Below are 12397 nucleotides of genomic sequence, written 5' to 3'. Positions count from 1 at the left end.
ACATATAAAATCTCCATCTGTTAACTTTCATTCATTCATTTTCTTTTCGGCTTAGTCCCTTTATTAATATGGGGTCGCCAAAGCCGAATGAACCGACAACTTATCAATGTTTTATGCAGCGGTTTCACTTCCAGCTGCAACCCAGCACTGGGAAACACCCATACGCTTTTACATTCACACTCATACACTACAGACAATTTAGCTTATTCAAGTCACCTATAGCGCATGTATTCGGACTGTGGGGGAAATCGGAGCACCTGAAGAAAACCCACGCCAACACAGGGAGAACATGCAAACTCCACATAGAAATGCCAACTGACCCAGCCAGGCTTCGAACCAGCAACCTTCTTGCTGTGAGGTGACAGTGCTACCCACTGCGCCACGATGTCATCTGTTAACTTTCATATTAAATTGATTTCTGAAGGTCACGTGACAAAGAAGATGGGAATAATACAGTCAAAAAAACACTTGTGGGCTAATGGTTAAGGAGTTGGACTTGTAATTGAAAGGTTGCAGGTTTGAATCCCAATCCACTTTGATGGGTTAAAGCAGAGGACCAATTTCAAGTATGGGTAAAACCATACTTGCCAAGGCTCAATTCACTTTAAGATTCAGCACTAAGACCACTGTAATCAGTTATTTCAATTTGTTAGAATTCATTCATTCACTTTCCTTCAGCTTAGTCTTTTTTTAATGTTCGCCACAGCAGAAAGAACCACCAACTATTTTGGTATATATGGATGCCCTTCCAGCTGCAACCCAGTACTAGGAAACACCCATACACATTCTCATTCACATATAAACTTCTACACTACAACAAATGTAGTTCATTCAATTCACTTATAGCACATGTCTTTAAAATATTGGGGCATAAACTGGAGCACCTGGAGGAATTGGGGGAGAACGTGCAAACTCTACACAGAAATGCCAACTGGCCCAGCTGGGACTTGAACCAGCAACCTTCTTGTTGTGAGGTGACAGTGCTAACCACTGCACCACAGTGCCACCTATTTGTTATAATATAAACACAGCAAGTCTTGGTGAGCACTTGGTGAGCTTTTCAGCTAAACACTAAAAATGACGTCAGCTCCCAAACAAATCCCCAAAACAAGCCAACTTCAACCTTATTTCTCATTGCCATCTCATTCCACTAAGATGCAAAACGGCAGAACATACATTACCGAATATGCCCGAAATCACAAACACGTTTCAGCACATTCGCACAGCTGTAGACTTGCTGCTTGAACTGTCATTAAAGCGCCATTAAAGTTCTTCTCTCCTTCTGATAGACAGAATAATGGCTGGATCACGTGTGCTCGTCTCACATCATCGTAAAGCTGCTGTTTTGTAATGGAAAGGCGGTTTCAGAGCACTGCCATCAAACTGGCTCTGGAAATAGCAGCGTGATTGCAATAATCAGTTTGATTAGCACGGCTGGCCGCGACACGCTCTCCCGCAGTCATCAGTTCACACACACACGGAAAGAGACAACCTACACACATGTTTGTTATTGTGAATTGTGGGGACATTCCATAGGTTTCCATTGCTTTTATACCTTACAAACTGTAATTCCGCTAGCCCTACTCAAACCCTACACCTAACACTACCCTTAAAACTACCCCTAACACTTGGTGAGACGTATTCTGCATGATTAATAAAATGGGGACATCAGCAATGACCTCATAATTCACTATCTTCTTGCAATACCAGTATCATACCTATGCCATTATATACATCGTTGTGCTGATATGTCACACATACACAACTCACATCCTATACACACACTCAATCAACCTACACACACACACCATGATGCCCAGCTGGGAGAAACGGATCCAACATTGAATGCATGAACTCTGAACTTGCATTGATCACAAGTCTGGAGGATGTTTTTTTTTCATTCCTGTCGATGATGCATGACAACGGTGTTGCGAAGAAGAAGCCTGACTCACTGTGTGATAATGAGCGGCGTCGCAGGTGTGTGTGTGTGTGTGTGGGACAGGAGCGCACGTGTGAGGATAGGCTGAGCTAATAACAGGCCACTTGAGATGGGTTACATAACAATGCTGTGACTGCTGCAGTACCTGCTCACACACTCTCTATCCAGCAGTCTGAGTGATAATCACACACACACACACACACACACTCACGCACACGCACACGCGCACACACACACACACACACACACACACACACACACACACACACACACACACACACACACACACACACACACACACACACACACACACACACACACACACACACACCTGCCTCAATGTAAACTTGCACTTCAAACTCAATGCTGCGTCCACTGATAAGCATCTTGCGGTGTTTTCTCTTTTAAGCATAAGGGTGAGTTGCGTTTGCAGAGAGTTGCATTATCTGTTTTTTTTCAAGTGACTGCAGACACACACTCACACACACACACACACACACACACACAGTCAACATTTTAAAAGCCAGACTGTAGTCTTTTGCATTCAGTTGCCGTTTCCTGCCTCCTGCTATACTATAAAAGATGAAACTCCTTATGTAAGATGGTGAAACTAAATGAGTGTTAGTTATGCGTGGCTGGTGTCTCATCTCCCCCATCTCAGCTTTAATGAGGGCCCTCGTGTTTGTGGCAACACACAGTAATTAGTTAATATAGCACTAATAGGGCTTCATGGAATCGGAGCGAGCAGAATCCTGCAGAAAGCACTGTAGATTTACACTGAATTCAGAGTGGGTTTTTATTGAAGAACTGCCAGAAATAATGATCGAATTACAAATATGTCATGTGCACCTCCAACTACAAGAAATAAAGTCAAAATTTAGACAAAAGATAAAATTGGTTTCTAGTTGATAGAAAGCCAATTGTAACTCAAATAACCACTTGTTACAACCGAGGAACTGTTTGCAGAAGAGCATTTCTGAATGCACAACATATCCAACCTTGAAGCAGACGGGCTACTGCAGCAGAAGGGCACACTGGGTGCCACTCCTGTCAGCTAAGAACAGGAAACTGAGGCTACAATTCACACAGGCTCGCTAAAATTGGGACAACAGAAGATTGGAAAAATGTTGCCTGGTCTGATAAGTCTCAATTTCTGCCTAGTATAAACAGTTCAGGCTAGTGGTGGTGGTGAAATGGTGTGGGGGATATTTTCTTGGCACACTCTGTGCCCATTAATACCAATTGAGCTTCGTGTCAATGCCACAGCCTACCTGAGTATTGTTGCTAACTATGTCCATGCCTTTATGAAAACAGTGTGCCCCATCTTCTGATGGCTACTTCCAGCAGGATGGCGCACCATATCAAAGTGCAACTCATCTCAGACTGGTTTCTTGACCATGACAATGAGTTCACTGTACTCAAATGGCCTCATAAGTCACCAGACCAATCCAATAGAGCACCTTTGGGATGTGGTGGAACAGGAGATTCACATCATGTATGTGCAGCTGACAAAGCTGCAGCAACTGCGTGATGCTATCATGTCAATATGGCAACACAATTAGTTAAAGGTCCCGTGAAGTGCTTTGAAATGTGCAGTTTTTATTTGATGCATAAAACATGAAGAAAGGGTGGAACATAGATTAGGCCCTCCCCTTTAAAAAAATAAACAGCCAATAGCATTTCATTTTCATCACTGCTCAACTTAAGCACATCAAATGAAAAGCAAATGATCAGCATTTTGAAGTGGGAAAGACATGTCAGATGCTACAGAGCATTTGATTGGTTAAAAAAATAGTTGAGAATCTGAAGTATGAGGTGATGTCAAAGAAATCCATGTAGCACTGCAGAATGCTATGATGTCAATAAGGAACAACACCGCTGAGGAATATTTCCAGTACCTTGTTAAATCTATGCCATGAAAGATTAAGGCAGTTCTAAAGGCAAAAGCAGGTCCAATCCGGTACTAGTAAGGTGTACTGAATAAAGTGGCTGGTGAGTGTATATTATACATATACAATTATATATTATATTACATATTTATAGGTGACGCAGTGGCGCAGTAGGTAGTCCTGTCCCCTCACAGCAAGAAGGTCACTGGTTCGAGCCTTGGCTGGGTCAGTTGGCGTTTCTGTGTGGAGTTTGCATGTTCTCCCTGCGTTCGCTTGGGTTTCCTCCGGGTGCTCTGGTTTCCCCCACAGTCCAAAATCATGCGGTACAGGTGAATTGGGTAAGCTGAATTGTCCGTAGTGTATGTGTGTGAATGAGTGCGTGTGGATGTTTCCCAGACATGGGTTGTGGCTGGAAGGGTATTCGCTGTGTAAAAACGAGCTGGATAAGTTAGCGGTTCAATCCACTGTGGTGACACCAGATTAATAAAGGGATTAAGCAGAAAAGAAAATGAATGAATGAATAAATGACATATTTATAAATTGTGTCTATATACGATAAAAACTATAGGCTAACAACTGTGGAAAAGTCACAAGTGTGAAAAGTTTTTCTTTTTCATTTGTGAAACAATAAAAACTGCTAAATAAAATCTTGCAACATGCATATAGAAAATTAAGTCACAATTCTCATAAAAAAGCTCAGAACAAAAAAATAACCCCAGAAACGAGAGAAATAAAGTTAGAAAGCCTATAAATGATGAACTATGAAATATAACGTTGCAAATTTGCGACAAAAAAAGCCCAAAAAATGCAGGACATTAACTGATAATTAGAAGATGTTATACTGGAATTGTCAGTAATTCTGACTTTTCTTTTCCTTATCCTGCAATTCCGTGTGATCAACTCACAACTGCAACGTTGTTTCAGAATTGAGACTTTTTGGTTGCTCTCCAAAATTTACATCCTTAAAAAGCTTTGTTTGCATTCAGTTGGTGTTTTCTGCCTCCTGCTTTACTACAACAACTGAAAATCCTTATGTAAGATGGAACAAATGCTGGTGAAACTAAACAAGCTTTTGTTATGCGTCACTGGTGTCTCATCGCCCCCATCTCGGCTTTAATGAGGGCTCTCGTGTTTGTGGCAACACTCAGTAATTAGTAAAAGGTCCCATGAAGTGCTTTGAAATGTGCATTTTTTTATTCGATGCTTGATGTAAGGGTGGGACAGATGAGGCCCTCCCCTTTAAAAAATAAAACAGCCAATAGCATTTCATTTTCATTACCTTTCTCAACTCAAGCACATCAAATGAAAAGCAAATGAACAGCATTTTGAAGGGGCGGGACATGTCAGATTCTACAGAGCATTTGATTGGTTAAAAAATTAGTTGAGAATCTGAAGTATGAGGCGATGTCAAAGAAATATATTTAGGCGAACGTTTATATGTTCCAAATTTGAATTTGGTCCCTGTTTTGGAGCACAGTAGTTTTAAATGTCCTCATGAGTAACAAACTGATACTACTACAGCAGACCAGCTGATTGGTGGAGAGTAATGAAGTTAATTATGATATGGTGGTCATGATGGACAGGGGGCAAATTTGGCCAGTGTAGATGTTAAAAACCTACTCTTTTTTATATAAGGACATCGTGGACATCCATCTCATTTAAAAGATGGCGCTCACTGAGCAGTATAGAGTCACTATCAATATACTGGGGTGTTAGGACTCACACATACCACAGATTGAGCGCCCCCTGCTGGCCTCAGGTACACTACTTTTGGCAGTAACCTAGCTTTCCCATGTGGTCTCTTATCCAGGTACTGACAGGGCATAGCCCTGCTCAGCTTCAGCGGGTGACCATGTGAGAGTTGCAGAGAGCTAGTTGCCGGCAGTGCTAACAGATCTCAGTCCGTAACTACAGTATAAGGGCTGCAAGAAATCTGATTGTAAAGATTCCTGCAGAAAGATCTGAAGATATATACTGTGTTCAAACACATGCTTACTAAACTGAGGTAATAAACTGGACAATCTCAGCCATTCTGAGCAAATCCGACTTTGAATGACAGGATACAAACTCAGAATGGGAAGAAATAAAGTTAGAATTGTGAAGCAGCATATAAAACTCCAAATAAAGCCCGAATTATGAAAGAAAACATCAAAATTATTATGAGATATAAATATGCAAATTGCTATAAATAGTCATAACTGTAGGAAAATGTGAGATAAATACATGCAACAGCAATTTTGATTTGAAAAAAAAAAAAAACAGAACTGTGAAATATACACCTGTTTTGGAAATAGTTTTGCAAAATCTGAATTACAAGACAAAAAATTTGCAATTACGTTTACTATTTTTAAAATCCTTCTAAAAAAGTATGTGGACATTTGAAATGTTTAAATGTCAATGCATTATGTCATTCAATTTCAGAACTATATTTCTTGCATTCGTGATTAACTACAGTAACTGGTCAGCTGATGAATGACGTCAGTTCCCCACAACTTTTTAGTCTAACACCATGTACTATTGTAGTAACAAACAACATGACAAGTTTCCAGCAACAAGCAATTTGGCTGTCCGCATCACATGCAACAAAACAGAAACATTTCAATACCATTCATTCACAAGTATAATAGTGCCACAAAATTGACAGGTTTAATCTAAATCATACATAGTAAATCTAAAAAAAAAAAAAAAAAAGTTTTTTTTTTTTTTTAAGATCTGAGGTAAACTATTCACTGCCTGCCACTTTCTGTGTGGCAATAAATGTCACTTAAAACGGTATTCAAACACGCAATTTTAACATTTAACACAGAATAAAGGACACTTAGCGCTTTGGGATTAAGAAAAGTGCATTACAAATAAAATGTATTATTATGATTGCTATTATTATCATCATCATCATCATCATCAATATTGTATTTATATATTTTTTATATTACATAATCAGCTTTGGTCATAGTGGCTTATGATCACATAAATAGCAACTTTCTACAATTTCAGAGGTCGCCACAGCGGAATGAACTGCCAACTATTTTAGCACGTTTTGCCCATATTGTTATACGCTTCCAGCTGTAAACCAGTATTGAAAAAATGTAAAAAAATTCTAAAATATATAATAGGACAAAAACCTTATAAAAAGAGACAGTTCACCCAAAATTGAAAATTCTGTAATTGTTTTCTTACATGTTTTTTGTATAAAACCTTTATGAGTTTTGATCTTCGGTTGAACAAAAAAGAAGACACTTTAAAAATGTTGAAAATCTGTAACCACTGACTTCCATAGTATTTGTTTTTCCTACTATGAATGACAATGGTTACAGGTTTCTAACATTTTTCGATATATGTTCTTTTGCGTTCAACAGAAAAATGAAACTCATAAATATTTTGAACTATCTGTGGGAGGAAAAATCATAAGTAAATGTTTATTTTTGAATGAACAATCCCTTTAAAATGGAAAAGATAATACAGTGCAGTTAGGACAAGATGTAAGGGTAGTTACACATACTTTTTAATGGCCACTAACCTTGATCATCTGTGCCACGTAGCTCTCGGGCCCTGTGTATTCAGTGGGGTCCTTCACCTTCACCAAAACCAGGAAGTACAAATAATGCCACATGTTGTGCTCCGACTTGATGTGCTCCTCAAAGGACACGGTCTTGTTATCAAACTTGTCTCTCTCAAGTCCTGAAAATAATCAGACCAAAAAGAAAAAAAAACAACAATAAAAGAATGGATCTTCAAAGAAAGGGCTCATTCTGTCTATCAAAATCATTTATTGACGGTATTCCACTGTTTACAGTCACTATAAAACATTCCCTCACATCTGTTCTTCTGCAACACAGACTTTACGTCCTCTTTAGTGAAGTAAATGTCACCATGATCATAGCTGAATCCATCAAATAGAAAAGGCCCTTCACAGAGCTCATCTACAAACTGGAAGGCAGTGAGAGTAACAGGATGTGACAGGGCATGACATCCGCTTAGAGTCGCACCACCGGCCACTTACAAACCAATGCAGAGCAGATGCTGGAAAGAGCGCTCCATAAATGCACTATATTCTAACTTTTTTTTGCATAAATATTGACAAAGTAAGTTCTGCTTGACCGTTTTTGACCTCGGTCTGACCCTCATGAATAAGCATTTGTGGTACTGTAACTTTAAAGCAAGGTTACCATAGCTAATGTTTTAAAATTAAAGCATTAAAACTAAATTATTACTCCAAATAAAAAATGTATATGTGCATAAATAGCTCGCCTCTAATAACTGATTTATTTCATCTTTGCCATGATGACAGTACATAATGTTTTACTAGATATTTTTCAAGACACTTCTATATAGCTTAAAGTGACATTTAAAGGCTTAACTAGGTTAACTAGGCAGATTAGGGTAATTGGGCAAGTTATTGTATAACAATGGTTTGTTCTGTAGACTATCGAAAAAATATAGTTTAAAGAGACTAATAATTTTGACCTTAAAATGTCTTTAAAAAATTAAAAACTGCTTTTATTATGGCCGAAATAAAACAAATAAGACTTTCTTCAGAAGAAAAAAATATTATCAGACATACTGTGAAAATTTCCTTTCTCTGTTAAACATCATGTAGGAGTTATTTAAAAAAGAAAAAAATAATTCAAAGGGGTACTAATAATTCTGACTTTAACTGTATATATATATATATATATATATATATATATATATATATATATATATATATATATATATATATATATATATATATATATATATATGTATGTATGTATGTATGTATGTATGTATGTATGTATACATACATACATACATACATACATACATAAATACATACATACACATATATATACATACATACATACACATATATATACATATATATACACACATATATATATATATATATATATATATATATATATATATATATATATATATATATATATATATATATATATATATATATATACACGCACACACATATATATATATACACATATATTAGATTCAACGTTACTGATATTACACATGTACAAGGCAATGAAATGCAGTTAAGATGTAACCAGGAGTGCAGTAGCAGCAAGATTAGGATGTAGGTACTAGTTATAAAATGCAATTATAAAAAAAAACTATGGTTAATATTTACAGATAGATGTACTATCAACATTATATACAGGTTGTATTAACTATGAACAGAGATTTATAATAGATATATGTACATGTACTAATATATGTACAGGTTGATATTAATAATCAGAGGTACTGTATGCAGATAGATATGAACATAAATACAAATGTATATGTGCAGAGGATAAGTACAATTCAAGAAGAATAAGTGTAACAAATCAAAATAAATATGTACAGTTTTAATTGTGCAAATATTCAATAGTGCAGTGTTTATGAGGAGTAAAAGTTATGAGGAGAGTGTGGGGTGCATGAGGAGGGGCAAACGAGTCAGTGGTGTGCAGAGTTCAAAAGGGAGAGAGCTCTGGGGAAAAAAGCTGTTCCTCAGTCTGCTGCTTTGTGTCCAGTGGAGGATTTTTAGTTTTTAAATAAAATAATTGACTTTAACTATTTTCAAGGGCACAATTTATGTATAAAATATTTATGCATTTATATATTATATTAAATACATTACAGTTGTGAAAGTCAAATCACTAAAATAAAAAGATACTAAATCTTTTATTTTAGCTATTTATCAAGAAAACATTTATCACATTTGTTTAGCTTCACTTCTTCTAAAATAAAAATAAATGAAAAAGCTGTATAGACAAACTAAAATTAAGAATCAAAAACTGAAAACAAAGTCCTATTCAACTATTATTTCAAACTTCTACTAAAACTTTTAATACATTTATAATCATAACTGGTGTTGGCGGTAGTAAAATACAAACTAGTTCAAACCAAACTGTGATTATTTGTATACTAATAACCATACGTTATCCCATTTGTACAATTGCCATTTACAAATTACAGTATATCTTACCAATTGTTTCCACCAATTTCAAACCTGGCTTTTTAAAAATTTTCATAACCTCAATGGTTAATAATAAGTTCTAAATAAGTTCTCCTTATAGGAACTAACCCCAGTCATTCCAGATCCTGTAATTTCACTTTATTTTTTGATACCTTCCCCGTTTCTCCTTTGCCTCAGGTTAGGAACCTGTGGGTTCTCTTAGACAGCACTCTTTCAAAACACACATTAATAGGATAACTCGATCTTATTACTTTCATTTTCATAATATTGCATGCATCCATTTATTCCTCACTCCACCATACACTCTTAATTTTTCTTGGGAGTCTTCCGTATGTCACACCCTTCTGTATTGTTATTTCTTCCGGAAATCTTCAGTAGATCATACTGTACACACCTCTCACATTGACTGCTGTAACTCTCTACTATATGGTTTACAACATAAATCTCTTCATAAGCTTCAGTTAATTGAGAATTCTTCTGCCAGTATCATAACCCAGACTCAGTTCATACAACATGTTATGCCAATTCTCCAACAGCTTTGTCGGCTTCCCATCAAATTTCTCATGGAATTTAAGATTCTCCAGATCCACACACTTCCACACACCCACAGCTCATTTAACCATGGGTAACAGAGGTGTTAGCCGTTCTGCTCCTCCCCTTTGGAATTTTCTTGCGGGACCTAAATTTGTTATCCCAATTTAAAAGCTCAACTAAAAACCCACTTATTTAGATTAGCTTATCTTAAATGATTATGGTTTTATTATCTGATTGTGTTATTTTATTGGTGTTAATTTGTAACTGCGGCTTCTTTTATGGTTTATTCATTGTTTTTATTATTTATTGCTTCTTTATGTACGGTGGCCTTGAGTAGTTTGAAATGTGCCTCAAATAAAAAGTCTTATTATTATTATTATTATTATTATTATTATTATTATTATTATTATCATCATCATTAATTTATAACCACTTCATAATTTTTATGTATCTTTTCAGATTATTTGCTGCATATTTAAGTATTTTACCTATTATTATGTTGTTATTATATTATATTATTAAATTTGCAATTTTATACACATATACAGTTATTATTAACACCCCCCTTTTTTTCTCTTACATTTTCAAAAATTTCCCAAATGATGTTTAACATAGGAAATACTGTGGAAAGAGTCTTTGCTCTAATATTTATTTCTTCTGGAGAAAGTCCTTTTTGCTTTATTTCAGCTAGAATAAAAGCAGCTTAAAAAATTTAAGTTATTAGCAATTTACAAACAATTTAATTATTAGCAATAATATGTATAGTATATATAAACAATATAATTTTTCGATTGTCTACAGAACAAACCATTGCTATATAATGACTTGGCTAAATACCCTAACTTATCTAATTAAGCCTTTAAACTGCACTTCAAGCTTAACATAATGGCCTCTATTTTGACAATCCATGCGCAAAGTGCAAAGCCCAGGGCGCAAAAGCAATAAGGGTGTGTCAGAATCCACTTTTGCTATTTTACGGATGGAAAAATCTGCTTTGCGCCATGGCACATGGTCTAAAAAAGTTGAGCTTATTTTCTTAATGAGTTATAGGTGTGTTTTGAGAATAAACCAATCAGAGTCTCATCTCCCATTCCCTTTAAGAGTCAGTTGCATTGTGCCAAGGTGCATTTGCTATTTACATGATGGACTTTGTAAGTGGAAAAACTGAGCCCTTCAATAGAGAGAAAACAGTTCAACAGAGCATCTACAGCTTGAGAATGTGAGATGAGCCTCCTTATTATTTACTTTCACTTTCACTCTCGTGGATAAGGAAACTTCTTGTACGTGCAGACATCCATTAGCCTATAAATAATTAATTTTGTTTCTTAAGTGCAAAGATTTGTTTCAAAACTATTTCTAAATTCAGCTCTAATTTCCAGCAAATGAATAAACGAACAATAATAATGTAGTGTGGTCAAAAAACTGAGTAATATACTAATACACATGCTGTGCCTCATATAGTCTAAAACCTGACAGGTGGGCAAATCAGAGGTTGTTTTTAATAAAACAAATATATATATGCATATAATAAATAATACTGCTAATAATGATAACATTATGCAAAAGCAAATTGTAATGAATAAACTGAAAAGCCCCCCGAGATGAAGAAGGCATGAAAGTATGGTTTTTAGATTTATGTAGGCTAGAAAATAATATGTTTTGTCATATTTTAATACTTTATATTTAAATCCTATATGTATATATCCCTATTATATTTTATATATATCCTTAATATTTTAACTCTTTTTCATATGTAAAGATATTTGCGTATTGCTCTTCATCCTGTGTGTATTAAGCAGTGTGTAAGCTAGGCGCACAAGTATTGCGCTCTGCACTCGACTTTAGACTGGCTTTGTTCTGGTCTATTAAACAGTCTATTAAACTTTTTCAAAACAGCAACGCGCCAGCAATGCACCTCAACACAGCTCCTTTTTTAGACCAGAACCCCTACGGCCGCACATATGAGCGCAAATGCATTTGCTATTTAAACAGCGTGGTGCATCAGGTGTATGATAGGGCCTTAGTATCTTAAAAAAAATCTAATAAAATTTTATACTGTCTTCATGGCAAAGATAA

The 12397-nt window shown here is 35.9% G+C and overlaps 1 protein-coding gene across 1 annotated transcript in view; it reads right to left on the bottom strand.

The window, feature by feature from the left end:
- itpr2 (inositol 1,4,5-trisphosphate receptor, type 2) overlaps positions 1-12397 on the bottom strand; it is a 164623-nt gene that overhangs the window by 14594 nt on the left and 137632 nt on the right. Inside the window, exon 55 of the mRNA XM_021467780.3 lies at positions 7346-7506. Within this exon, the coding sequence (XP_021323455.1) occupies positions 7346-7506 (161 nt within the window). The remainder of the gene's footprint in view (positions 1-7345; positions 7507-12397) is intronic.

The sequence above is a fragment of the Danio rerio genome, chromosome 18, assembly GCF_049306965.1.
Source record: "Danio rerio strain Tuebingen ecotype United States chromosome 18, GRCz12tu, whole genome shotgun sequence".
Taxonomy (NCBI): Eukaryota; Metazoa; Chordata; class Actinopteri; order Cypriniformes; family Danionidae; genus Danio; species Danio rerio.
Note: the sequence above shows the minus strand (reverse complement) of the source record. Positions and strands in the feature narration are given on the sequence as shown.